A 24,911-nucleotide genomic window follows, 5' to 3' on the forward strand; every position below is an offset into this window, starting at 1 on the left:
GTCTCGTGCCCCGCACACCTTGGCGGGAACCGGCGGGGGCGTGGCCTGGCCTCAGAAGCTCGCTTTTGCTCCCCTCCTGGGGCCTCGCCCGGGAGCCTCGAGCTAAGGGGGTTCGCGGCCACCCCACGCCCGGGTGGGGAGCGCGGTGGCCGAGGCCGGCCTGAGGCTCGCGGGCGCAGCCCGCCTCCCAGGAGGCGCGCCGGACGCTGTCCGATCAGGCTCCTGAGCGTGGAGCTGGCGTGAAACCACAAGGGGGGGCCTCGCGCCATTTTGCACGTCCTGAGGCGGGTGCTGGAGGCCGAGGCGAACTCGCCCTCCAGAAGTGGGGAGCCTGGGGTCCGTTCAGGAGCTGCACTCTGTGGTCGTGGCCTCCCTCCCGGAGGTGCAGGGGGACAGGAAGGCGGACGTGCCCGGGTGCTCGGAGCAAGGCAGGCCAGGGGCCGCAGAGCGGGGTGGGTGTTGGGTTTGAGGTTGGGCCGAGGTTTGGGGGTCCAGGCTCAGGTTTGACATACTGAAGACCCTGAAGAGTATCGGGGCTGTCAGATAGGGGATCCGGGACCTGGTATCTCCGGCTTTGTATCTGGGAGTAACTAGTATTGGAGTCTGGAGGTGTGGGGGCTTTGTGACTGGAAGCTTTCCTGTTGGGATCGGGAGATCCTGGGGAGATTTTGAGTTCCGGGGTACCACTTGGGGGCCCCGGGGCCTGATATGGGAGGTTTGAAGCCTTGCGTTGGATTTAGGGATCTAGCATCCCAGTGTGGAGTAGGAGGTATGAGATTTCGGGGCTGAAGTCACCATTTGGGACTTTGAGGCTTAACTTTCGGGGCCTGGAGTCCCCACGCTGAGTACGGGGCGTCAGTTTGGGGACTCACCTGTGAGATCTCGATTGTAGGGTTGGGGGGGGGGTCACAATTTGAAGGTCTGAAAGGATAGTTCTGGGGTCTGGAGGTCTTTGTGTTTGGATCCAACGTCACCGTGGGAGACTCTGGTTTGCTCTGGGGGCGTGGGTTTCTTATTTTAGGGTTTGGGTTCTCTGTTAAGGTTTGTGGTCTGTGATCTCAACTGGACTGGGATTGGGGTCGTATTTGGAGATCAGAAGTAGCCAGTATGGGGGTCTAGAGTATCTCAGTATCACTGTTGAGGGTTTTTAGGTTTGGGAGGGCATCTTTGGGGGTTTTAGATCTTCACTTTGAGAGTTCCAAGTCATGGTTTTTGCATCTTAACCTCACCGTTTTAGAGAGCTCAAGCCAGGTTGCAGGCCTGGCCGTGTGACGTGTCACTATTAAGACAGAAGTTCTGAAGTTAAAGTGTGGGAATGTGTTTTTAGTTTTAGGTACAGATCACAACTTGGCCCAAATTTACAGTTTGGGATTCAGGGACTTCGGTTGAGAGTTCAGGGGTTTGACTTTGGTCTCTGGGCCCATATTTGTGGGGGTCGGGGACCCTTGGGCTGTCGGAGTGCTCAAAGGAACAACTTGGGGAAAATGAAGGCTGCCCACCTTGCTAGCCATTCCTCCTGGAATCCCAGAGGTCACTAATAATTCTTTCTTTTTTCCCTCTTTGCAGATGTGGCATTCCAGTACACACTTGTGTTCCCCTGAATGGCCCAGAGCCAGTCCCCTGGGTCCCAGTGAGAGGTAAGGGCTCTACCCTGTCCATCTCCCTTGCAGCTTCGGCCACTCTCGTTGAATAATAACAATAATGTTTACTGAGCATTTACTGTTTGTCAGACTCTCCCCTAAGCCCTTGGTTTGTATGCTATTTGTATGGGCGAATGTTACCGCCATTTTCAAGATGAAAGAGCATCTCTGAGACCCTTGCAGGCTTTGACCTTCTGAGTTGCTTACACGCCCTCCTCCCTTTCTTTTTTTCCTGTATTCATTCATCCGGCAAACACCTATCAAGGGCCAGGAATCTCATAGAGGGGATTTTCACAGCAGATTGAGAGTTGGGTCGGGTTTCTCCTTCCCTCCAAAGCCTGGCTAAAGCAAAGAGAGCCACAGCTCATCTTATCCCCATTGTCTCCCCAAATGACTTACTGTCCATCCATCTCCCCATTCATTTATTAACTCTGAAACTCAGCATCTGCTTTGTTCAGGTTCTTGACTTAGGTTCTGTGCTCAGAAGGAGCACTATGAAGACAGTGAAGAATGCCTTTCCTGCTGCCCATTCCTCCTGGAATCCCAGAGGTCACCAACAATGTATTCCCTTTTCCCCCTTTCTAGATGGGGGGAGGGTGTTGGTCATTGTATTAATAAAGACTCTTAGTTGCAATTAACGGGAAACCTGCTGAAACCAGCTTAAGCATAAAAGGGTCATTGGTTCCTCACTGGGTCCTTTAAACAAAAAATTCAGGGGCATCCGGCTTGGCTGGGTCCAGGCAAGGAACCTGCCTCGCTTGGCTCTGCTGTTGCCCTCTGTTGGCTCCCTTCTTAAGCAGGCTCTCTCTTTGTGAGGGCAAGATGGCTTCCAGAAGCTCCAGAACCACATCCTGCCAGCCTGACAACCCCAGCAGGGAGTCTCTTTCCAGGACCCTTGATTCCGATTGGCCAAAGCTGGGTTAGGACCCCAATCCCAAACCAATCACTGTGACTCTTCTTAGCTGGACCTTAGTTCTATGCTGCCCAGTGGAGGGGGAGGTTGGGTTTGACCTTTCTGGGCCACATAGACTGAGAGTGGGGGAGGGGTGGTTCCAAAGGAAATTATTACCAGACAAGGGGGATTAAATGTTCATCAACCAAAACCAACAGGTTTGCCAACCTTCCACCCCCTCCTTCAGCATCCTTTCTCCCTAGAAAATTCTGACAAATGACCGTTCACCTTCTATCTCGAACATTTTGTGAGCACTCTCAATGTGCCAGGTGTTATGCTCAACACCCTCCAGACAAGATAAAACTTTCTAGCCACCTCCATTTTATAAATTAGTTTAAAACAGCCTCAGAGAGATCAAAAATTTTTCCAAAGTCACACAGCAAGTGACAGAGCTGGGATTTCCATCTAGATCTGTCTTATTCAAAAGCTGGAGCTTATAACGAACTATTATGCTGCCTCCGGGCACTGCCCCCTGCTTTGTCCCACTTTGGGGCAGCTCTTACTCTTAAATGTCTGCACATTAGGATCTGGGCCTTAGTTTTCCTATATCTAATACGAGATATTTGGACTGGCTCTTCCAGCTGCCGTAAAATAAAAACTAGGGAGGGTTTAGCCTGATTAGCTCAGGGAAGAGGAAACCCAAGAAATAGAGTCATTTGCCATTTCAAAGGCTGAGGCCATCAGAAGACAGAAGGAACATCCATAAATTCAATAATTTTTTGTTGAACACTTACTTAGTGCTGGTCATTATTCTAGGAGCTGGGATATAGTCAGGGCAACACATGACTTTCATGGGCCCTAGGCCATTTGCCTTCTTGAACCCCTTCCTCCATTAGAAATGTATTTAAAATTATTTTTTAATTTTTAAGAAGTTTTGTATTAAAACTTTTTTTTATTTAATGTTTATGTATTTTTGAGAGACATGGAGCACGAGTGGAGGAGGGGAAGAGAGAAAGGGAGACACGGAATCCAAAGCAGGCTCCAGGCTCCAAGCTGTCAGCACAGAGCCCAACACAGCGCTCGAACTCACGGACCGTGAGATCATGACCTGAGCCGAAGTCGGACACTCAACCGACTGAGCCACCCAGGCGCCCCTTAAAAATTTTAATGTTTTATTTACTTTTGAGAGAGAGAGGGAAACACAGAATTCAAAGCAGGTTCCAGGCTCTGAGCTGTCAGCACAGAGCCTGACACGGGTCTCAAACTTACAGACCAAGAGATCATGACCTGAGTCAAAGTTGGATGCTTAACCGACTGAGCCACCCAGGCGCCCCCAAAAACATATTTTAAATTATAGTTTACAACAACATCAGTATCGATTTTAAAAGAAATTAAAACATTTTTAGGGTGTTTGACTGGCTCACTCAGGGGAGCATGCAACATTTGAACTCAGGGTTTTGAGCTCAAGCCCTATATTGGGTGTAGAAATTACTTAAAAACAAAATCTCAAAAGAAAAAAGAAAATATTTTCATGAGCCCTTAAAAGCGGCACCAGAATTTATGTACTGTACTTACTGTACCTAATGGATAAGTCAGTGTGGGATATAACAATTAATAAAAAAGACCAAAATCCCTGCCCTGTGGTATTTATAATAAAGAAAGATTTCAGGTTCTGATAAATGATATGGGGAGGTGACAAAGAATGTGTTTAGTTCGATCAGTTGGTCAGAAAAGGCCTCTCTGAGGGGGTCATATTTAAGCTAGGTTCTGAACATACCAGCCATACAACAATTAGGGCAAAAGAACATTCCCGGTGGAGGAATAGTAAAAGCCCTAAGGCAGAGAGAAACTTGGCGGTTTAGAGAAACGGAAAAAGGACCCATGTGGCTGCAGCTGGCCTGTTCCTGAAGCCCCAGAGGGCAGAGCTGGAATTAGCGGGTGAAAATTATAGACACTATGAGGAAAGAGTTTGTCTGAAACCCGAACCATCCAGTAAGGAAAGAGGCAGCCATGGGAGGAAGTGCCCGGAACCCAGAGGCCCCTGGGGGCAGACCCCAGGTTACACCTATTCAGGACTACTGCCCACAAGATGCCAAGATTTTGTGATGCCTAGTCATCCTTTTTCTCCCTCTAAATTTTTTTCCTGGAACTTCTGTGTTTGCACACAGAAGGCTCTCTCGGTGCTTTGCAAAACCCCGAGTAAACACCCAGGGACTACATACAGTTGAAATGAAACTCTTTTTCCCAGACATGGTCAAATAACACCTTGAACTTAAATAGGCCTGGACACTTTTTCCTTCCTTGCTTCTCGCTGGGGCTTCCAGGGGCTCCTCTAGAACAGAAGGAAAGTGGTATGCAAAAAGTAAATATCAGGGCCCAACAGGACTTTAGAGGTCAGCCTAACCCAGTTTTCCTCCAAGGATAGAACGCTAACACCCTAGCCCCTCAAAGTTGTGGTTTCTACCAGGAAGTAACTTGAGACCAGAGATTTGTTTTTCTTTTATTCCTCCATTCAGTTGACTAATATGCATAGTCTTCTGTATTCATAGCAGTTTTGAGAGGGTACACTAATGATATCATCCCCTGTGTAAGGCCCTTTTATGGCTTCCTGTTGGTCTTCAGATAAGGGCAAAACTCTTCTGTACCATGAGCCTCTGAGACCCTGCCTCATCTGGCCCCTATCTTCTCCAGCCTTGTGTCACCCCACAAGACCCCTTGCTTTCTGTGGGCCAGGACACTGGCAGCTTTACTTCCTTTGAGTTCTCCATGCTTCCTCGTGCCACAGGGCCTTTACACATGTTCTCTCTATCTGAAATGTTCTTGTTCTCTCTTCACCTATACATCTCCACTCATCCTTCAGCACAGGTTCTGGCCAGGTTTACTTCCTCAGGGAAAAACCTCAGATTAGATCAAAGACACCTGTTACAAGTTCTCCTAACACCAAGCAGGTGTCTTTGTCTCCATCAGGGCCAACTTCATGGGTGTGCAACTCATGCAGTTACAGAGCCCTGTGCTTGGCAGAGCCTGATTCTTGGTTTGATGCTCTGCTCTCACCATCTAGAAATTCTTAATTTTTGAAAAAGGGGCCCCACATTTTCATCTGCAAGGCTCCCCTCCCCAGTAAGTTTTATAGCTGTTTCTGGTCCCAATTGGAATTTTATGTTTGTTTGTGTGACAATTTGATTAATGCCTTTATCCCTGAGTGTACTGTGGGCTCTAGAAGGAGCTGTATTTTGTTTTTTATACTTTTTAAATAAAGCTTACTTATTTTGAGAGAGAGAGAGAGCAGGGGAGGGGCAGAGAGAGAGAATCCCAAGCAGGCTCCGCATGGTCAACATAGGTCCCGGTGTGGGGCTTGAACCCACGAACCATGAGATCGTGACCTGAGCTGCAGTCAGATGCTTAACCAACTGAGCCACCCAGGCGTCCCTTTGTTTATATACATTTATCCCTACTGCCTATCACCATTACTGGCACATAGTAGGTGCCCAATCAGTAATTGCTAAGTGAATGAGTGAGAAAGATTCTTTTAGAGCTCCAGAGTTTGGTTAGGGAGATAAGTGTGTGTCCCTCACTACTCCCCCATCTCCTCGAGGGCAATGACCATGATTTCTCTCACCTTCCATGGTGTCCAGCGCGGGGCCTGAAAAGGAGGAGGTGTTAGTTTGTGGATGTGTGAGTAGGAACTAAACATCTGGCTGTAATCAAGGGAGTGTTTTGGGCGTGGCCATGCTGCAGGTGACAAAGTCCTGTGGCCATTCAGAGCAAGGGAGGAAGGCAAGGGTGGTCGCCAGGGGCTGCCTGGGGCAGGTGGCAATTGAACTGAGCCCCAAGGAAGGTGAGACAAAGATGGGTGGAAACGGGGGGATCTGGGCATTCAAAAGGAGTCATGGGAGTGGTGGCAATGGTGTGTAATTTGGGAGAGAGGCTCCATTGTCTTTGTGTCTCCATCTGTCAAGATTGGGGTGGAGGTGTGTATACAGGGATATATGATGAATTATGGATTCAGGGATTAGATCCTGGAAGTTCTGCATCCCCCCAGGAGTCAGCTTCTGCCATGCCCTTATTTATTTATCTAGCAAAGATGTGGCGAGTTCCCACGACGTGCCAGACCCTGTTCTAGATGCTAGAGATAGAGTGGTTCCCCCCTCCACCACCTCTCAGCTCAGAGCAGGACCCAGAGAAGTGCGTGAGCATGGATGGGGCTGAGGGACCTTAGCAGAGGTATCCCACCTGTCCTGTGGAGTTAGAGTCACTTGATGGGAGAGAACCAAAGAAAGTAAGAGATGAGACCAGGATGGTCAGCAGAGCCAGGCCTTGAGGGGCATTATAAAAGCTGTGTTCAGAGTTTAAACTTGACCTTTAATAATAGGATGGCCTTGAGAGATTTGAAGTACTTATTAGTCAAGTAACATATCGGGCTCTGTGCTGGGCGGCTTCACACACACTGATTTATTCAGTCCTGTTGATGATCCTCTGAGCCTGAATGGATCTCCTCATTCCCACTGCACAGATGAGAAAACCGTGGGCAGATCTGGTTTTCAGAAAGGTCACCCTGACTCTAGGAGACAGTATGGGCTGGAGGAGGCCAGACAGGAGGCCGGGAGAGCTAGGGGAATGTCAACATGTGGACCAGGCCAGGGGCTGGGGGTGGAGAGGAGGGATTGCAAGGGGAACGGGTGAGATTTGATGACTGAGGGGATGAGGATTCTGTCTGGGGTGTCAGGGGAGGGGAGCTTCTCTGAGAAGGGGAACACTGAGACCAGTGGTTTGGGGGTCAGGGGCCAATTTCCATTTTGGCTGTCCTAACCCAAACCGGCTCTTGGCCCAAAACAGGAGGCAAAGGAAAAACCACACCAGCAAACTGCAGGAGCTGGCATTGCTGCTACCCATGGCCCTGAAGAAGGGTACCAAGAAGCTCACCAAGGTATGGGGACCGAGGGAGGGGAGGCGGACGCAGGAGGCAGATCTGAAGATATCCGTAACCAGCTTAGCCTCCCTCATGCTGGGAACCCTCGACAGGCCCTTTCAGGGACGGCGCCCTCGATGGGGCATTTCTGTGATCCCATGACCAGAAGACGGGTGGTGGTGGTGGCGGGGAGGGTGGGGGGGTCTGTTTTTGCAAAAGAGGCAGGGGGACCTGGGAGGGGAAAATCGGCAAGGAGCCTGGTAAAGGTCATCACTTTGGGACTCAAACAGCCATGGGTTTGAGCCCTTCAGCCCCCAAACGATAGGACTCTGGGCCGGGCGCTCAGCTTGTCAGCCTCTCCAGCATCATGCCTCTCAGCTGTAAAACAAGAAACAATAACATCTACTACCCAGCAATACTGTGAGGCCAAAATGACATAATAGCCATGACCAAGTGTCGGTTCCCTCTCTGTGAGTCCCTTGTTTTGTGTCCTGTGGGCATCTTCTCCACGAGGTAGAGATAGATAAGGCTTCTCTGGGCATCTGCAGTGGCTCCTCAATAAAAGTATGCAGTGCTGAGCTGACACCTTGCTCCCGCCACTGGGAGCAACTTAATAAGGGACTCAAAGATCTGGAAGGCCTGGTGTGATGCTTTCTCACCCTAGTTCCTCTCATTCCGTCCTGTCATTCGTTCATTCATCAGCTGGTTATGGAAAGACGGTTGGATGTCAGAAGCTGTTCTAGTCTCAACAAGGGGAGGCAAAGAAACTTGGGACCCATCCTCTGGGAACTCACAGAGTTCCCAACATGAGTTCCCCATTGGCGGAACTCACCCCTCTGAAGCACAGAGGGGTCGAGGACACAGCTGGTTAATAGCAGAGAGAGAGAGTCAGGTTTGTGGCATTCCAAAGGCTCCCCTCCTCAACGGTTCTGTCATTCAGTGCTCCATAGGTGTTGAATGAAACAACGAGTAGATGAATGAGTGCATGAATTCCCTGAGTTGAAAATGTTACAGGACCATCTATCTTCCCTTCAGAAGGTCTCGGGGATTTGAACCTCTGCTGGTAGCCCCCATACTAACCTTCCTGAAGTATTGATCACTGAGCCTTTGGTCTTGGAGTCTGAGGTGATGCCCAATTGCCTTCTGCATAAAAACAATACCAGTATGAGGTGCCCGGGTGGCTCGGTCGAGCATCCAACTTCAGCTTAGATCATGATCTCACGGTTTGTGAGTTCCAGCCCGTCAGGCTCTGTGCTGACAGCTCAGAGCCTGGAGCCTGCCTTGGATTCTGTGTGTCTCTTGCTCTCTGCCCCTCCCCCCACTCGCTTTCTCTCCCTCTCTCTCTCTCTCTCTCTCTCTCTCTCTCTCTCTCAGAAATAAATAAACACTAAAAAATTATACCAGTAATAAAAAACATTTCATATTACTTTATAGTTCATAAACATTTTAGCTTAGCGAGTGCCAATCGTGTGCCAAGCCTGGTGTTGGAGATACCATACCTGATCTTGAGAAACCCACAGTTCGGTTCTCAAGAGTTAGAAAAGGTCCTCACTTAATCCTTTGAGAACCTGATGAAAGTGTTCTCATCCATAGTGTATCAGGCTCTGTGCTGGGCAGTTTCACACACACTAGTTTATTCAGTCCTAACGATGATCCTCTGAGCCTATGTGAATATCCTTATTCCCACTGCACAGATGAGAAAACTGAGGCACAAAGAGGTAACATGGCCTGCTCCCAATACCCAGCCAGGAAGTGGCACATGGGGTCCAGGTCCTTCCAAAGTAATACATAGTCTCCTGCCTGTGTCACAGATATTCCTTAGTTAGATTACAGCTTCCTTCCGTGGATCAGGTCAGATCATTTCAGCGACCATCGGTGTTATATCTTCTGGAATGGTTTCACACGTTTCCCTTTGTGGGATCGTGTTTCCTGATCTAGGGTTTGGAAGATTACTGCTAATGGTTTTGTTGTTATTCTAGGGATCCAGTTCAATCCAAGAAATACTTGCTGGCATTCTTCCCTCTCCTCTTCCCCAGGCTAACCCCTGTCATTCTTCAGGTCTCCGTTTAAATGCTTTTTCAGACACTCAAGTCCACTTTCAGAATCTCTTGTTACACCCTTATTCATAATGCTTATCACACGGTTGATAATTTTGCATCATTTCTGAGTTTATTAAGGCCCACTGCCCTCCCTAGATTGTAAATTCCAGGAAGGTAAACAGAAGTGTGTTGGTTCACCCCTACATACCTGGCCCTCAGTGGGTAGTAGTCTGTTTGAACTTCGTGTCTCCAAAACCAACTGAGTCAGTACTTGGTGGCTGGCTGGCTGGCTGATGCCCGCTGGGCAGAAGGCATCATGCTCAGTGCTACAGGGGAGGTCAGTCTTCAGCGAACACTGGCTAAGCTACCTCTTTATTCTGTGAGTAAGGGATGCAGGAATCGCTTAGCTACAATCTCTACCCTCAACTAGTTCAAGGTCAATGAGAGAAAATAACGCATAAACAGGTAATTATAAAACAGGCCCAGGGTATTACAAGAATGCTGAGGAGGGACATCTGACCCAGCCTGGGTGAGAGGGGTCAGGGAGGTGGAAAGTTTCTGGAAGGGGAGACCACTGTGCTGAGTAAGGCTCAAAGGTGGAGAAGCCAGAGCAGGGGTCTGTGGGGAGGGGGGAGGGGGGCTTTGCAGATAGAGAATACAGCATATGCGAAGGGTCAGGGGTGGAAAGCCAGATGGTGTGTGTTGAAAAACTGGGCCAGGAGGCAGGCAGACCCGAGTTCAGATCCCAGCACTGCCACTTCCTCTCTTTCGCCTTAGCGTTAGCACTCTGAGCCTCAGTTTCCTTAGCTGTAACAGAAGTCTCCCTGAGCGGCAGCAAGGACTAAACAGCAGAATAGGAGCACCTCTGCCAGTGGAGGGATTGTTGGGGTGGGGAACGCGGTCCCAGAGCCTTTCTGTCTCTGGTCCCCAGTAGCCTCACACTGTCGTGGGACCCCACTCTTGTGCTCAGCCTTGTCTTTCTTTTGAGGGCAGAAGGAGATTCTCCTGCACGTCCTGCACTACATTCAGTACCTCCAGAAAAACATCGATGTGGCCAAGGCCTTGCTCAAATTCCACACCGCCAATGGGGAAGGCAGACTTGGGGGTAAGTAAGTTCAGTCCCCATTTCCCAATGCCTGCCACAGACCAAGAGCTGTGCTGCCGTCGGGGGGCACCGAGCGAGTGACTTAGATGAGTCCAGGCCCTCCGGCCTCTCAGAGCCTGGCAGAGGGGACAGAGACAGAGAGATGTGTGTGATGCTGTGAACTTAGGGGCATCTGGGAAGACTGTGGCGGGGAGGGGCCTTGCAACTGGGCCTTGGAGGATAAGGGCAGGGGGACCCCACCAGGCAGAAGCAGCAGTGGGCGTGTATGAGGAGACACCTGTGGAAGGTCTGGGACAGGCCAGCAGCGGGCACGCTTGGAGGGACCGCGTAACATCAAGATGACGCGCGAGGTTCTTGAACCGGATCCTGACGCAGACACAGGTCTCGGGACCTTAACCTCTCAATGCCTCAGTTTCCACGGCTGCAAAATGAAGCCGATAGTAGTACAGTTGAACCTGGACTAACGTGGGTTTGAACCGCATGGACTCACCTCTACACAGGCACCTCAGGAGAAATATCGTACGGAACTGTAAATGTATTTTCTCTTCCTTACGGTTTTTTTTTTTTTTAATTTTTTTTTCAACGTTTTTATTTATTTATTTATTTTTTTGGGACAGAGAGAGACAGAGCATGAACGGGGGAGGGGCAGAGAGAGAGGGAGACACAGAATCGGAAACAGGCTCCAGGCTCCGAGCCATCAGCCCAGAGCCCGACGCGGGGCTCGAACTCACGGACCGCGAGATCATGACCTGGCTGAAGCCGGACGCTCAACCGACTGCGCCACCCAGGCGCCCTTCCTTACGGTTTTTTAACATTTTCTTTTCTCTAGTTCACTTTGTGGTAAGAGGTCAGTAGATAACACATATAATATGCAAAATATATGTGAATCAACTGTTTATGTTATTGGTCAGGCTTCTGGTCGGCAATAGGCTATTAGTAGTGAAGTTTCTGGAGAGTCCAAATTAGCTGTGGGTGTTCCACGGCGCAGGGGGATGGGCGCCCCTAACCCTGCTTGTTCAGGGGTCACCTGTACTTCCTTCCCGTGTTCGTCATGAGGCTTAAATGAGTTAATACACATAGAAAGTGTCACACGGTGCCTGGAACAAGCCGGTTGTCTAGTGCTACATGTGCCGGGTGCCGTCCTTGTTTCTGGCATAAAGAATCCACGGGCCACAGTGAGAGGAGGTGAGGTGAGGGTCCAAGACCCTGAAGGGCTTTGAGCCAGGAAAAGCCAGGATCAGATTTTCTTTTTTTTTTTTTTTGGAAGACGAGCCTGACATCTAGTGTGTGGGATTGGGTATTAAGTGAGAAACTGGAGTCAGGGAGGTCAGCGAAGAGGCCTTTAGGAGTGATCTGGACAGGATCACTGGACAGACCGATCTAGCACTGAGGGTAAGGCTGTAGACAGAAGTGGTACATTTGGGAGATGCTAACAAAGGACAGTTGAGAGGCCTGATCGGCCCCAGGCAAGCCAGGGTGGGCAGCGGAGTCTTCAGTGCCCTGAGGAAGGTAGGAGGAGGCACTGGTTGGGGATGAGGCCTATGGGGAAGCATTTGGGAAGCACTGAGCCCATCTTCCCTCTTGGCAGAGGCCCAGGATGGCCCTGGGGACACCTGACTTTTCGCCCTGTACCTCTACTGCCTGGATGTGCAGCCTCACACCCATCCATCCGATCTCTTCCCAGGAGCTCAGTTTCCACACTTGTAAAGTCAGCTGGTTGGGGCAATCCGACCTGACTCTTTCTCCATCCTGTGCAGGGCTGGCTCGGAACCCGGCCGTGGGCCCAGCAAAGCTGAGACGCTCCACCCCTTCGCGCTCCCCACACTGGAGGAAGTCCCGTCTTCAGGGAGGCTGCCGGAAACCTCGGAAGAAGAAACTGACCGGATCGTCAGGTACAAGTGAGGCTAGACAGGAAGCCAGGTCACTGGGAGCAGAGCTCCTTCCCCAGAGCCGTTCTTACTCCGGGGAGGCCCAGGCAGCAACCCAGAGCCCCTGACCGGGCTTTACAGTGAGACAGACCCACCTGGTTCAACTCCCAGCCCCTGGAGCGGTTACTTTCCTCCTCCGAGCCTCAGCTTCCTGGTCTGGAAATTGTAGTACCTGCCACTGGGTGGTGTTAAGGATGAGCCTGTGTACACACCCCTCGAGCAATGCTGAGTGGAGAGGCACATGGTCAGCGCTCAGTGAGTGGAAGCTGCTGTTAGCACGTAGTCTTTTACACCCAGTCATGCATCCTGGGCCAGGACATCAGGGAGCGCGGGGTGATGGAAAGACCCACGTGCGGAAAGCAAGCATCCTAGGGCTGGCCTCAGCCTTGCTACTGACTCGCTGTGTGTCCCTTCCCGTCCACATGCCTCAGTTTACATGTTTTTAAAATGGGACTTGTACCTAAACGATGATTTCCAGTCTTGGCTGCATATCTAATTGAATCATCCAGGGTACTTTTAAAAATGCTTATCCCTGGGGCACCTGGGTGGCTCAGTTGGTTAAGCATCTAACTTCAGCTCAGGTCATGATCTCACAGTTTGTGAGTTCAAGCCCTACTTCGGGTGAGCTCGTGCCCCGCTTCAGGTGAGCCCCGCTTCTCTCTCTCTTCCCCTCATAGGATTCTCGCTCTAGCTTTCCCTCTCTCTCTCCACCACTCACTTACTTGTGCCCTCTCTCTCTCAAAAAAAAAAAAAAAAAGAAAAAAGAAAAAAAAACCCAATGCCTGTCCCTGGGGCTCCTGGGTGGCTCAGTCAGTTAAAGGTCAGACTCTTAGTTTTGGCTCAGGTCATGATCTCCTGGTTCGTGAGTTTGATCCCCACATCAGGCTCTGTGTTGACAATGCAGAGCCTGGTTGGGATTCTCTCTCTCTGCCCCTCCCTTACTCGTGCTTTCTCTCTCTCTTGAAGTAAATAAACTTTAAAAAAATGCCTATCTCTGTGCCTCATACCCTGAAAGTCAAGTTCCAGTGGTCTGGGGTGGAACCTGGGCATCAGTATTTTTCCAGAGCTCACAAGATGATTCTAACGTGTGGGCAGGGGAAGGGAGCCTACGTTGAGCTGATCTCCAACTGAGGCCCAGGCTTACCTGGGCAAAGCTTTGAATAGGTTGTGGAACCCAGAGCAAAGATAGCCCCCCATCTGAGCCATATTCTGGCCCCCTCTGACGCCTGTCTCTCTGCTCCCCCAGAACGCCAGACCCGGGCCCAGAAGCCTCGCCGCTGCCTGGCCCTGGACAAGCCCAAGAAGTGGGTAACCCCATCCCCAGACCAGCAAGGAGGAAATGTGGGGAGGACCACCACTCCTTCAAGATGCACCACCTCCAGCAGTCACCCCAAAGCTGCATCAGCCCTGCCTCAAGATGACAGAAAGGGAGGAAGGTCCCGGCTGACGTTGCTGGACATGGCTGAGAACAGCACCCACTGTGACATCTCAAGTTGGTCTCCTTCCTCACTGTTATCTTAGCCGGTTATTTATACACTGCTTGTCAGGTACCAGCAATGTCCTGAGTCCGGTCCCAGTAGCTGGGGACTCCATGGGGCACAAGAGAGACGCTATCTCGAGCCTCTTTCCCTGTTCTCTTTTCTTCTCAGGCTCTGTTGTGGGACAGCCTCAGTGTGGCCCTCATGTGAGGCTGTGGGTCACAGAACTGGGGGAGGGCAGGCAGTCGCTCTCGTGACTCTGGTCCGTGTGCCAGGTTGAAAAGTTGCAGACACACACCCAGCAGGGAGCCAGGCGAGAAAGGGGTGCTTGGAAGGCAAGGCCCTGAGCTGTTCTATCCCCTCTGTTCACTTAACTGTGAAAGGCTTGTAAAAATGGCGCCTTTCAGCCCAGGGCTGCCGACTGCCACGTAAAATGTCTAAAACCTCGCTGGCACGGTAAGCACTCTGTCCTTGTCTTTGCTATCGTCATTTTCATCGACACTATTCCACTTCAGGATTTTAGCTCCCTTCCAGCTTCTGAGAAAGAGGTAGGGTTCCAAAAACCCAGGGGTCATTCGGGTTGTCCTGGAGCCTCACGCAGAGGCCCCGCAGCCTGAGGTCTTGCTAGGATCTGGGCGGGAGAGGCTGTAGCAGGGCCCCGGCACCTCTGCATCCCTGTGTCTGTGAGTCCCAGGAGGTGTTCCAGTCACAGGAGTAAGCATCCCGACTTGCCCCCGTAGGCTGCTGTTGCAGAGTCAGTGCCCAGGGTAATGGGCCCTACCCTGCCTTCAAGGCCCAACAAGGGGCCGAGGGGATCCATTTTCTCAACAGGACACAGCCCTGTCCCAGGTAAGGGAACCCCAAGGGCTCTGAGTGGGGGAGGCTGAGGTGTGTGGTCTGGAATGGCTGAAGGGCAGTGAGAAGCGAGGTTGATTTACATCCTCGCTGGTATCTGTGGAGAGAGTACCTCTGTGGGCCTAGCTTGGTGCAGGCGGTTGAGGCTCCAAGGAGGGCCCTGCTTCCGGTCTGCCGGACCAGGGCTGCAGCCCCTCGCCAGCCTCCCTGCCTCCTGTCTCACCCCTTCCAGCCCGTCCTCCCTAGTTGCCTGACTGACTTCTCTAACCACACACTGTGGTCACATCAGCTCATGGCTTTAAGGCCTCCCTCAGTGCCCATGGGGAAGAGCCCAAATAGAACTTCCCTGGCCCTGGTTCATCTTGCCAGCCCTCTCTGTTGCCCCTCACCCATGAATCTTACCCTTAACACCACGAAATATTTGCCACTCCACAGGAGCCACACGCCTGCCGCCTCTGGGCTTTTCACCCTCTGATCCCTCTTCCCGGCAAGCCTGTTTCCCTCATCCCCCTAGAAAGCCTCCACCCTTTCGGCTGACCTCAGTGTGGTCCTCCCTCCTGCCTTGTCCACCCTCTCTGTCCTCCTGGAACGCCACCCATCACAGCCCTGCCCCCTGTGTCACCAGCACCCCATGACACCTGCCTCTCCTCACAATCTGAAGCCCCTTGAGGGCAGGCGCCTCAGCTGATTAAGCTTCCGGCCCGCCCTGCCCCCCCCCCAGCAGCCAGCACAAAGCGACCCCCATCTTCAATCACAGTGGGTGACACCAAGACACCCCAGGGAGAAACGGCTCGCCCCAGGTCACATGCAGCTCCCAGCCCAGGGCTCCGGGTCTGCCTCTTAAATTCTACCTCTTGCAGACAGAAGATGGTGTTCTACGATTCCAGCGAGGAAGTGGACAAGGAGTCCCCAGATGCTGACCCTTGGCTTCCTGCCTGGACCCCAGAGGGCAGCCCCCATGGTGACTGGATCTGTCTGTCCTCCCTGTAGGCTAGTGTGGGGGCCTTCCTTGGTCGTTTCCTCCTGAGGCTTACTGGCGGGGAGGAGACCAGGACTGCTGCTGCGGGCAGGGCCACGTAAGCTTACCTGCTATCACTGAGCCATCGGTTGCTACGGCAGACATTAGTAATCAACCATCATTCTTTCTGTTGAGCCCCGAGACTGCCTCAGAATCTTTCTTAACACAGAGCTCCGGGGAGCTACAATCAATCTATCATATTTGGCACACCAGATATTGATGGTTTTGGATTTGGCCATCCACAGCATCATGCCGGGCATCTTGTCTCTTAATTTCCTCTCCCAAGCGCTCCAAATGAGCAATTGACAGAGTCACCTTTCCCAGTGCCCAGCACCACCTCCTCAAAGCCATCTGCTGTGTCGGGGCTGACACACCCTCAAGCCTGATGTTTCCTTTTCAGGGAGCTCGCTGGCCTTGGGGCCTCCCCAGGTTAACAGCTGGGCTGTGACAGGCCACCCGAGTGAGATCCTCGGGCTCAGCCCCTCCCTCTTCAGCTCCCCAGGAAACACGCTGCCAGAACAGATCCTGGAGGACGGTACTGAGTACCTGGTGCAAGGTGAGAGCCCAGGGCTAGATCTGACGCTTGGTTCATTCAGAAAACATTCGGTGAGGGCCGCCTGGGTGGCTCAGCTGGTGAGGTGTCTGACTTTTGATCTCAGCTCAGGTCTTGATCTCAGGGTTGGGAGTTCAGGCCCCACATTGGGCTCCACGCTGGGTGGCGAAGCCTACTTGAAAGAAAAAAAAGAAAGAGAGAAAACATACGGTGATGCCCACCCAGTGTGCTGCCCTGTGCTCGGCAGAACTGGGTCCCCAGGGGTGAATCCCACCCAGGCCCTGCCTCGGGAAGCCCACAGCCTCGTGGGGAAGCAGCCCAGGCCAGTGTGGTGAGGAGAAGGCTCCAGGAGCCTGCGGGGGGGACCCACTCACTCGCCTCAGGTTGGGGGTGCCCCAGGGGAGCTGGCCTGTGAGCTGGATTCGGACCTGGGACGGGAGATCCCAGAACAGAAATCTAGACAAGGGCGCTGAGGCTCTCCGGCCGGCCCTGCGAGGGAGGCATTTCCATTCCAGCCCCCGCCCTGGTCTCCCTCCCTGACAGGTCTCTTTGAAGAAGTGTTCCTAGATCCTGAGTCTCCACTCCCCGATGACTTGCTTGAGGTGCCACAGAACAAGGTAGGCATCTGTCCGCAGACACGTCCATCCTTCTTTCCGCACGTGTCACTCACCTGTTTCGTTTACTCCTCCGTCTCCTCTACCGTTAAGCCGCCTTCCCCCACCCACTCACCATCCACCTGCTCACCCTTCTCCTCGTCTTTCCAGAGATTCATCTACCGTCTGTGCCCTCGTCTGTCCGTCCTTATCCTTTGAACATTCACTGCTGGCCACCAGGCACCCCACTCTGTGCTGGGCATTTGGAATAAACTAGACACAAAGGATAAGAGCTAAAAGCTGCCAGGTGCCCATAAGAGACCCCACGTAATTTTACAACTGCTCTGTGAGGTGGGGTCTCTTGTGACCCGCATTCAACAGATGAGGAAACTAAAAACGGCAGACTGAGCTCAGGAATCTTCAGCTGGAAAGAGGACCCCCACACACACACACACCAGGCCCCAAGGCCCGCCACTCACCCAGCTGGTCCCCAGATAAGTGTTCCTTCGTGTGGGAGGCGGCCCCCTGCCTCAGCGAGTAACTGAATCACAGCATAGACACCTTTGGCGGAGCTCCTAGTAAGCACCGGGCACTGTGCTGGGTGCTTCTCGGCCCTGTGAGGCACGTGTAGTGACCGCCATTCTGTGGGCAAGCGTGATGCTCAGAGAAGCTTCGCTTTGCCCAGGACACAACGGCTGCTGAATTGACGGCGTCGAGAGCTATTGCCCCGGAGGACCCGAGCCCCACCTAGCCCCTCTCTGACCTGCTGCGGGAACTTGAGAACATTTGCCTGCATGTCCAGGAGGTGTTTGGACCAGGGAGTCTTAAATTTGAGCTGGGACACTGCGGTCTCCCCCACATCTCCCGTCTTTCTCCTTCACTCCCCAGGAGACACCCTCTGAGGCTCCCAAGGACCCCCCCGACTCCCACAGCCTGTGCCAGTCCTCTGTCTCACTGGACCACTGCTACCTGTCGCTGAGCGAGAACAGCAAGGCGCCGTCCAGCTCCAGCTCTGAGAACACGGACGAAGAGCCAGTGTGGAGGCAGCCAGAGGTGAAGGGGGGACAGCCATCGGAGGGGTCGGTCCCATGTCTCCGGCCCACTCTCACCTCCCTGTCCCCTGCCCAGGACGATGAGGCCGACCCCGAGCGCCTGCAGTCCTCCAGCGATGAGGATGGAGACTACACATGGACCCCCACCAGGCGGGCCGAGACCCAGCCCTCTGCCGGGAGAAAGGCCAGGAAGGGCTGGGCGGGCAGGGGCCAGGTGAAGCCCAAGGAGAACGAGAAACCCCCCTGCCCTACCCAGATGAAGAAAAAGTGTGTCAATGGCTTCATCATGTTCTGCAGGATGAACCGGAAACAGTACATCCGGTGGGTGGGGGTCCTTTGGGGCCCTGGGTGGGGCCTGACCTGCACTGTCCACCCGCCCCCCGCCCCCAGAGTGCGTCGTCCCTGCTGTCTGACACATTTGCCCCTTCCAGAAACGACCCAGTGACCCTTCCTCGGCCACACTCCCCACCCCCCCGCCCTGCCCCCCAGCATCTAACCTGGTCCCACTGCCTTGGTCAAGGCCTGCGAATTATAAGCAGTGAAACCCGACTCACACTTAAAGAAAAAGACAATTGGCTTATATAACCTGACAGAAGGGGAGAACGCGATTGCTTCAGGTGCCGCTGGGCCTAGGGCTCAGACGTTGCTGGCTGTCTGGAAGTTTTGTCCCCATCTCCTACTTGGCTCCTCTGGGTTGGCTTTGTCCTTCAGCACTCAGGGTGGGGTCAGTGCAGGGTCACACCAAACAACCTGGTGGGAGGAGAGCTCCTTGTTTCTAATGTTTCCGGCAAAAGTTCTTGGGGCTCACCTGCTAGATCAGTCGCCCAGCCCTGACAGCGGAGGGGGGGGGAGGCCCCCCGATCCACAATGGGGAGACGGTGCCCTGACAGGAAGATCCAGGTGCTGGTACTGGACCAGCAGATCCAGGTCCTCCGCACGTCCCAAGACACGGTGTCCCCTTCCCAACAACCATTTAGTCCCACTCCCTTTTCTAACAACTGAGCCCCAGAGGGTGTGAGCCCTTTTCGGGCCAACGTGGATGGGAAAGCCAGGACCCTGAGAGGGCCGGGAAACCTCCTTCACGGGCTCCCCTGAAGGCCTCTCCTGACCTCCTCCCCCCTGTCCCAGAGCCTGCCCTGGGACCGCATCCACGGCTGCCACCAAGGAGCTGGCCCAACTGTGGCGGGTGATGACCCAGCAGGAGCGCAGACCATACTGGTGAGGAGCCCCTGCCCTGAGCCGAGGGCCCTCCCTGCTCCCTGCTGCTGCTCTGTTTCCCAGAGCCTCCAGCTTCATGGTATCGGAGACAGGCTGGAGCTGACTGGGGTGGAAGAGTTGGGTGTTGCAAATGCCTAGGAACGTGTTAGGGGGTGATGGGTAGAGAGGGGCCCTACCTCGCAGCTTAGAAGGGCAAATAGCAGTCTGTGGACCCCCTTCTGCCCTTGTTGCCGCAGGGAGCTTCTCGGGGCTTATCGCCCTGTCACTAGGCCTCCTCCCTGCCTCCCCCTCTCTGCCACCCTCTCCTGTCTAACATCAGAGCTGTCACCTGCCCCTTTCTCACTGGCCCCTGAAACACATGACGTGTCTGTGCATGGTTTTTAACACCTCGTGGGAGTCTGAGGCTCCCGCGAAGAGCCCTCGACTCTTTCCATCGCACAGACCTGGACTTGGAGGCCCAGAGGTTGGCCTGATGGGGCCAGACAAGGCTCCCGTCTCCCCCTCAGCCAGGCTCTGGGCCAGGGGAGGTGGGACGGGGAACGGGGAAGGAATGACAGATCTGCCTCCCCTCCCCCAGCGTCAAAGCGCGCAGGTTCAGCCTCCAGCACAACCGGATCGTGAAGCAGGACAGCTCCAGCAGCGAGGACGAAGACTGGGGGACCCCCAAGCCCTTCTACCAGCTGCTGGCTGAGAAGCAGACCATTAGAAGTTACCCTCACAACTGAGAGGGTAACCCTGCCTCGCCTCTCCTCTCCTCCCCCCCCCCCCCCCCCCCCCCATCTCACAGCTCCTGCAGCTATGGATGGTTTGCAATGAGGAGCCAGGACAAAGAGGTTGTCCCCTTCTGGGCCTCAACCCTCCTCGAGCAGGTCCCTTGGCCAGTTCCTGTGCGGCTGGGAGGGGACGTATTTATTGACCCTGATGCTTTATGAGTTTGCCTCCTTGTACTAGGGCGGCCTGAACTGTGCCTGCCCGCAGTCCACTGCCCTTCCCTCACCCCCTTTCTAGCCAGTATATCCTGGGAGCTGCAGGGTGGGACGAAGCCCTGAATGAAATGCAGTAAGGTAAAGTCTACACGGAGGGTTTCGCCCTGCCCTTCCTTTGCCCACCCCAGAATCCAATGGTTTCAACCCCATTCATTCTTGCCTCACCCCACACCTCCCTCCCCTGTTCTATTTATAGACTATTTATTGTTCTCCACAAAATAAAGTAAGTGGAACCCTTGTTACCAGCAAGAAAGACAAGGGAGGCTCCTTTGGCCCCCTGGCTTCCTCAACGCTGGGTGGGAGGTGCTCCTTCTGCAGGATCTAGAGGCCCCGAGGCCTGCAGTTTGAGAAACACCCTGCCCACACCTTCCCAAGCGGCACCACGGAGCTAAACTCCCACCCCGGGCCCCCCCACCAGGGAGCAACAGTGAGAAAGCCAGAAGCTCAGGTGGGGCTTTTTAGAGTTCAGCTTTTCCTTTGAGCAAGTAATTTAGAAGGGAACCCACACCCCTGGAGGTTCTAGTTGTCTGTTAACTTTATTTTGATTGAAACGGAGGCATAACATGTCCTAGAAAAATAAAGATTTATGATACAAACTAGACACAGGGGTCAGGGTTGCCCCAGGGGTGAGGGGATCTTTGGTCTGGGGCTGGACGTGATCAGGCGGCCTCTAGTCCTGGAGGAGCCTCACCCAGGCCTCCCCGCACCTGCCTCCCTTTTCAGCAGGAAGGGCCCAGCTGGGAGGGGCTGGTGGTCTGGGGCGCAGACTGCCTGTCCTCCACCCTCCAAGTGGTTCTGGGAACGCTGGATGTCAGTGGAGCTATTAATAGTGTTTTAGGGAGTGATAGGGAGAAGGCTCAAGGGGGCTGGAAATCCAGCCACGTGGCAGGACTTTCTGCTCACAGCTAGTACTGGGTTGAGGGGGGCACAGCCCCAGAGTCAGGACCCCCAAATCTCCCCATATACTGGGGACACAGAGCAAGGAGAGGGCTGTAACAGAGGAGGCCTCCAATCCAGAGGACGGTGTCCCTGGGCAGGAGCAGACAGTGGGGAGCCCCCTGGCACCTCCAGGGCTTGGAGAGTTTAAGGGGCCCAGGGATACGTAGTGTGTGGGATCTTCAGCTCCCAGCGGTCATGTCCGAGCGATCCCCTCGTCTGGAGCTGTCCTGGACCTTGAGCACCATTGTCAGGAGAGGCGATGAGGCCCGGCCGGGTCACAGTTCCAGGGGGTCTTCCACAGGCACCGACTGTAGCTGGGTCAGAACCTTGGTCTCGGCTTCCAGCCCCTCATCAACTTCGCCCCCCGCCGTGGACCCCAGGAGCAGTCCTTCAGGGTCAGGGTCCGGCAGCCTCAGCACGGTGTGGGGGGCCTGCGTCCCCAGCCCCTTCTCTGCTTCTAGCAGCCCTTCTGTGCCTGCGCTCAGTTCCAGGCCTGCCGGCCAGATGGGCATAGCTGCAGGCGACAGCATGAGCCCTTCCGGCGGGGGCGCCGGGAAGCCCGGCAGGAGGCCGGAGGAGTCCGCAGGGAAGGGCAGGCTGGCGGCAGTGGTGGCGGCAGGGGCGGGTGGCGGCTGATGTGCAGAGAGCGGGCCGAGGGCGTGGACCTCCGGGAGGGCAGGGCTGGGCGCCACTGGGAGGGCTCCCTCGGGCACCGAGATGGCTGCGTCTGGCTTCAGGGGCAGGGCCAGGCTGGGGGCAGGTGGCAGGACCTGGGAGACCAGCATGCTTGTGGGGAAGGTGGCGGTGAGGATGATCTTGCCCTGTTGCACGGCCACGCCTGTCACGATGGGGCTGCCAGACACGGGGTTGGCCAGGAGAAAGTTTCCTGTGGGGACGAGAGGTGGGCCAGGCGTCGGGAGGGTTCTGGGACACACCGCCAGGGACAGGCTGCCCCACCTCCCAGAAGCCCACCGACAGCACTCTCGGCCAGCCCAGCCGTCACCCAGGCCCCAGCCAGGCAGGAGGTACCTGGGGCCGCAGCCGAGGGCAGCTGCAGGGCGGTCACGCCCACGCCGGAGTTTATCAGGTGCACGTTGGTAGGGCCCGCGGCAGCCGCCACCTTCACAGGACTGCCCGGCCCGGCGGCTAACAGTTGCAGTGGCCCCACAGCCTGGGGCAGCGTCACCACCTGTGAGGTGGGTACCACCTGGGGCAAGTTCAACAGCGGGGAGGTGGGGCCCAGGCCTGCGGGGTACCCAGGGGGTGGGGAAAGCGGCACCACTTGGGGAGCAGCTACAGAAGGCACCGGTCCCGGGGGCAGAGGAAAGGTGGCGGCCGGCGGGGGGCCGGGCACCACTTGGGGCAGAGGCCCCGGAGCCTCTTCTCCGGCCGGCACCGAAGCAGCCCCCTGGGCCTCCTTGGTCTCCGGGGCCTCGGGCTGAGCCTCCTCTAGTCGAACCTCCCCGGTCTGAGGGTCCAGGACCAGGGAGGTCTTGCCCTCACTGGCCCCCTGGGGACTGGGCTGCGGGGGCGGTGGTGGTGGTGGTGGTGGTGGTGGAGGAGCGCCACTGCCCCCCGTGAGCAGCAGGGGGCCCAGGCTGGAGGCCTCCCCCAGGGCCAGGCTGTTGATGATGACGGGGCTCCCATTGAGGAGCACAGCTGGGGAGCTGCCTGCAGCCAGGAAGCTCCCATTCACCAGGATGGAAGAGGAGGCAGGGCACGGTGCTGGAGGGGCGGCCCCCGCCAGAAATATGGAGCCCTGGGCAGGGGCCTCAGATGCCGCTGGAGCCACGCCCCTGTCCAGGTCCTCGGGACTGCGGCTGGACTCGTCCTCAGTCGTGGGGTTCCCGTCAGACTCGCTGGCCAGAGAAAGGATCGTGAGTTGTGGTCCTCCATGCCTGAGCTTCCGCATCGGCCAGCAAGCAGCCCTGCAGGAGCACAGGCCCACCACTGCCTCCCCACCTTTCCCCGGCCCAAACTTCTCTGGCCAATTTCAGGAGGTTATAAAACCTCCTCAGTCAGACCACCCAAGGCCCCCTGAGACAGAGCGTTTCCAAGTCCAGCACTGATACCTCTTCATAAGAGCCGAAGCTGGCCACATCGGAGGGAGGAGGCCCTCCTCTCCCAGCCCCTTGGCCTCGGGGCCCCAGAGGCTGAGCACTGGGCTGCCCGAAGTCCCCTGGCTGGGTCAGGCTGCAAACAGCCCAGCGTCTTCGGAGAGTGGAGAGGCAGCCGCCCGCTCAGTTCCCGGTGCCTTCCCCCCACCCCCGGGGCGTCAGAGAAGGGAGAGAGGCCGGCGCGAGGGGTGGGAGGGGAAGGGCTTGGGTTACAGGGAAACCGGAGCTGGGGAAGGTTCACGTTTCACAACAAAGACAGACGACGGACCACGCTGTTTGGGCACACAGGGGGGTGGGGGGGGTGGTGAGGAAGAGCCTCGGTCAGGGAAAGGCCCGGCAGCCCGCGGGCGTGAAAGATGCCCCCACGCGGGATGGATGGACAAAGGCCCGCCCCCCTTTCCGCAGTCCCCCCGTTTTCTTCACTGCCTCCCCCTGGCCAAGAACATGGATGGGATTCGGGATGGAGCTCCGAATGGAGCAGAGGGAAGAGGTCTCCCAGCCTACGCGACAGAAGTGAGGTCGGGGAGAGGGCCCCGGGCGTGTGCCAGTTCCGTCCACACGTATTCCCTGCGCTGGGGGGCGGGGAGCGCCTGAAAGTGTGTGCAGGAGGTGTCCCCAGGAGCTCGGCGCGGGTATGGGGGAGAGGGGGTTGGTAGGTAGCACGTCCCCGGGAAAGCGGGACTTGCGCCGCCCGGGTCCCCTCACCTCTTGCAGGGCGCGCCGCCGCCCCCGGTCCGATCGCGCTGTCGCCGGTTCTTGAACCAGTTGCTGACCTGCGTGAGCGAGAGGCCGGTGAGCGTGGCCAGGCGGCGCTTCTCGTCCGGCGTAGGGTAGCGGTTGCCGCGATAGCAGGCCTTAAGCGCGGCGCGGGAGCGCTCCTTGAAGCAGTAGACGGTCTCCTCGCCGTCCCATATGGTCTTGGGCAGCGGGAACTTCTTGCGCAGACGGTACTTGTCCACTGCGCCCAGCGCGCGGCCGCGGGCTCGCTCGGCCTCGTGGTAGCGCGCGCGCAGGTAGAGGTCCTGCAGAAAGGCGTGGTGGGCGGCGGGGAAGGGGCGGCTCTCGAGCAGCCGGTAGAGCTCGGCGTACTCGCCTCGCTGGAAGGCCACCAGGGCCCGAGCGCGCAGCACCGGATCGCTGCCACGTAGGCGCTCGGCCGGGGGCAGTGCGCCCAGGAAGCGGCTCAAGCGGCCGGCGTGGCCCGCCTGTAGCAGCGCCTCGCAAACGCACGCCACCTGCTCGGGCGAGAAGCGGAGGCCCGTGGGCGGCTCGGCAGCGGCCTCGGGGGGCGACCCGGGGACGCCCGGGGATCCCGGGCCCTCCGCTCCCGCCGCCGCTTCGCCCGCCCCGGCCCCGGCTGCGGCCGCCGCCTCACCCTCGGCCGCCTGCAAAGTCTGCAGGAGCTGGCGCGCTTCCTCCTCCTCTTCTTCGGTCGCCGCCGCCGCCACCGCCTCCCCCCCAGCCGCCGGCCCCGCGCTCGGCTCCGCAGGCAAGGTAGCCATGTTTTGCAACTTTGGGAAGTTCCTCCCTCCTTCTCCTCCTCCCTCGGGCTTTCCCCAGCCCCCTCCCCCGCCCGTTCCCCCCCCCCT

At 55.6% G+C, this 24,911-nt stretch overlaps 2 protein-coding genes across 2 annotated transcripts; one reads left to right on the forward strand and one right to left on the reverse strand.

Moving 5' to 3' along the window:
- Positions 1–55: 55 nt before the first annotated feature.
- On the forward strand, positions 56–20,005 carry MEIOSIN (meiosis initiator). Its single transcript, XM_086688648.1, has 14 exons — positions 56–452; positions 1,567–1,637; positions 7,369–7,459; positions 10,474–10,585; positions 12,343–12,477; positions 13,760–14,005; positions 14,732–14,840; positions 15,707–15,807; positions 16,265–16,420; positions 16,961–17,034; positions 17,899–18,063; positions 18,139–18,383; positions 19,191–19,280; positions 19,858–20,005. Exons 2-14 carry the CDS (start codon positions 1,567–1,569, stop codon positions 20,003–20,005), a joined length of 1,743 nt encoding a protein of 580 aa, XP_086544774.1. The 5' UTR covers positions 56–452.
- A 778-nt stretch (positions 20,006–20,783) lies between these two features.
- On the reverse strand, positions 20,784–24,882 carry SIX5 (SIX homeobox 5). Its single transcript, XM_086690135.1, has 3 exons — positions 24,028–24,882; positions 22,235–23,064; positions 20,784–22,091 (listed from the first exon to the last, which is right to left on the reverse strand). Exons 1-3 carry the CDS (start codon positions 24,822–24,824, stop codon positions 21,481–21,483), a joined length of 2,238 nt encoding a protein of 745 aa, XP_086546261.1. The 5' UTR covers positions 24,825–24,882; the 3' UTR covers positions 20,784–21,480.
- Between the last annotated feature and the right edge of the window lie 29 nt (positions 24,883–24,911).

The sequence above is a fragment of the Puma concolor genome, chromosome E2, assembly GCF_028749965.1.
Source record: "Puma concolor isolate L17-30 chromosome E2, mPumCon1.1.hap2, whole genome shotgun sequence".
NCBI classification, from domain to species: Eukaryota; Metazoa; Chordata; class Mammalia; order Carnivora; family Felidae; genus Puma; species Puma concolor.

What these genes read in the sequence shown, in the direction of transcription:
- SIX5 (XM_086690135.1), bottom strand. Translation starts at nt 24,824, where the DNA reads ATGGCTACCTTGCCTGCGGAGCCGAGCGCGGGGCCGGCGGCTGGGGGG. An exon ending in GGCGGCGCGCCCTGCAAGAG is followed by an intron (nt 23,065 to 24,027) that starts GTGAGGGGACCC and finishes TTCTCTGGCCAG; the next exon opens with CGAGTCTGACGGGAACCCCA. An exon ending in GCCCTCGGCTGCGGCCCCAG is followed by an intron (nt 22,092 to 22,234) that starts GTACCTCCTGCC and finishes TCGTCCCCACAG; the next exon opens with GAAACTTTCTCCTGGCCAAC.
- MEIOSIN (XM_086688648.1), top strand. Translation starts at nt 1,567, where the DNA reads ATGTGGCATTCCAGTACACACTTGTGTTCCCCTGAATGGCCCAGAGCC. An exon ending in CCCCTGGGTCCCAGTGAGAG is followed by an intron (nt 1,638 to 7,368) that starts GTAAGGGCTCTA and finishes GGCCCAAAACAG; the next exon opens with GAGGCAAAGGAAAAACCACA. An exon ending in CACCCACTGTGACATCTCAA is followed by an intron (nt 14,006 to 14,731) that starts GTTGGTCTCCTT and finishes TTGCCCCCGTAG; the next exon opens with GCTGCTGTTGCAGAGTCAGT.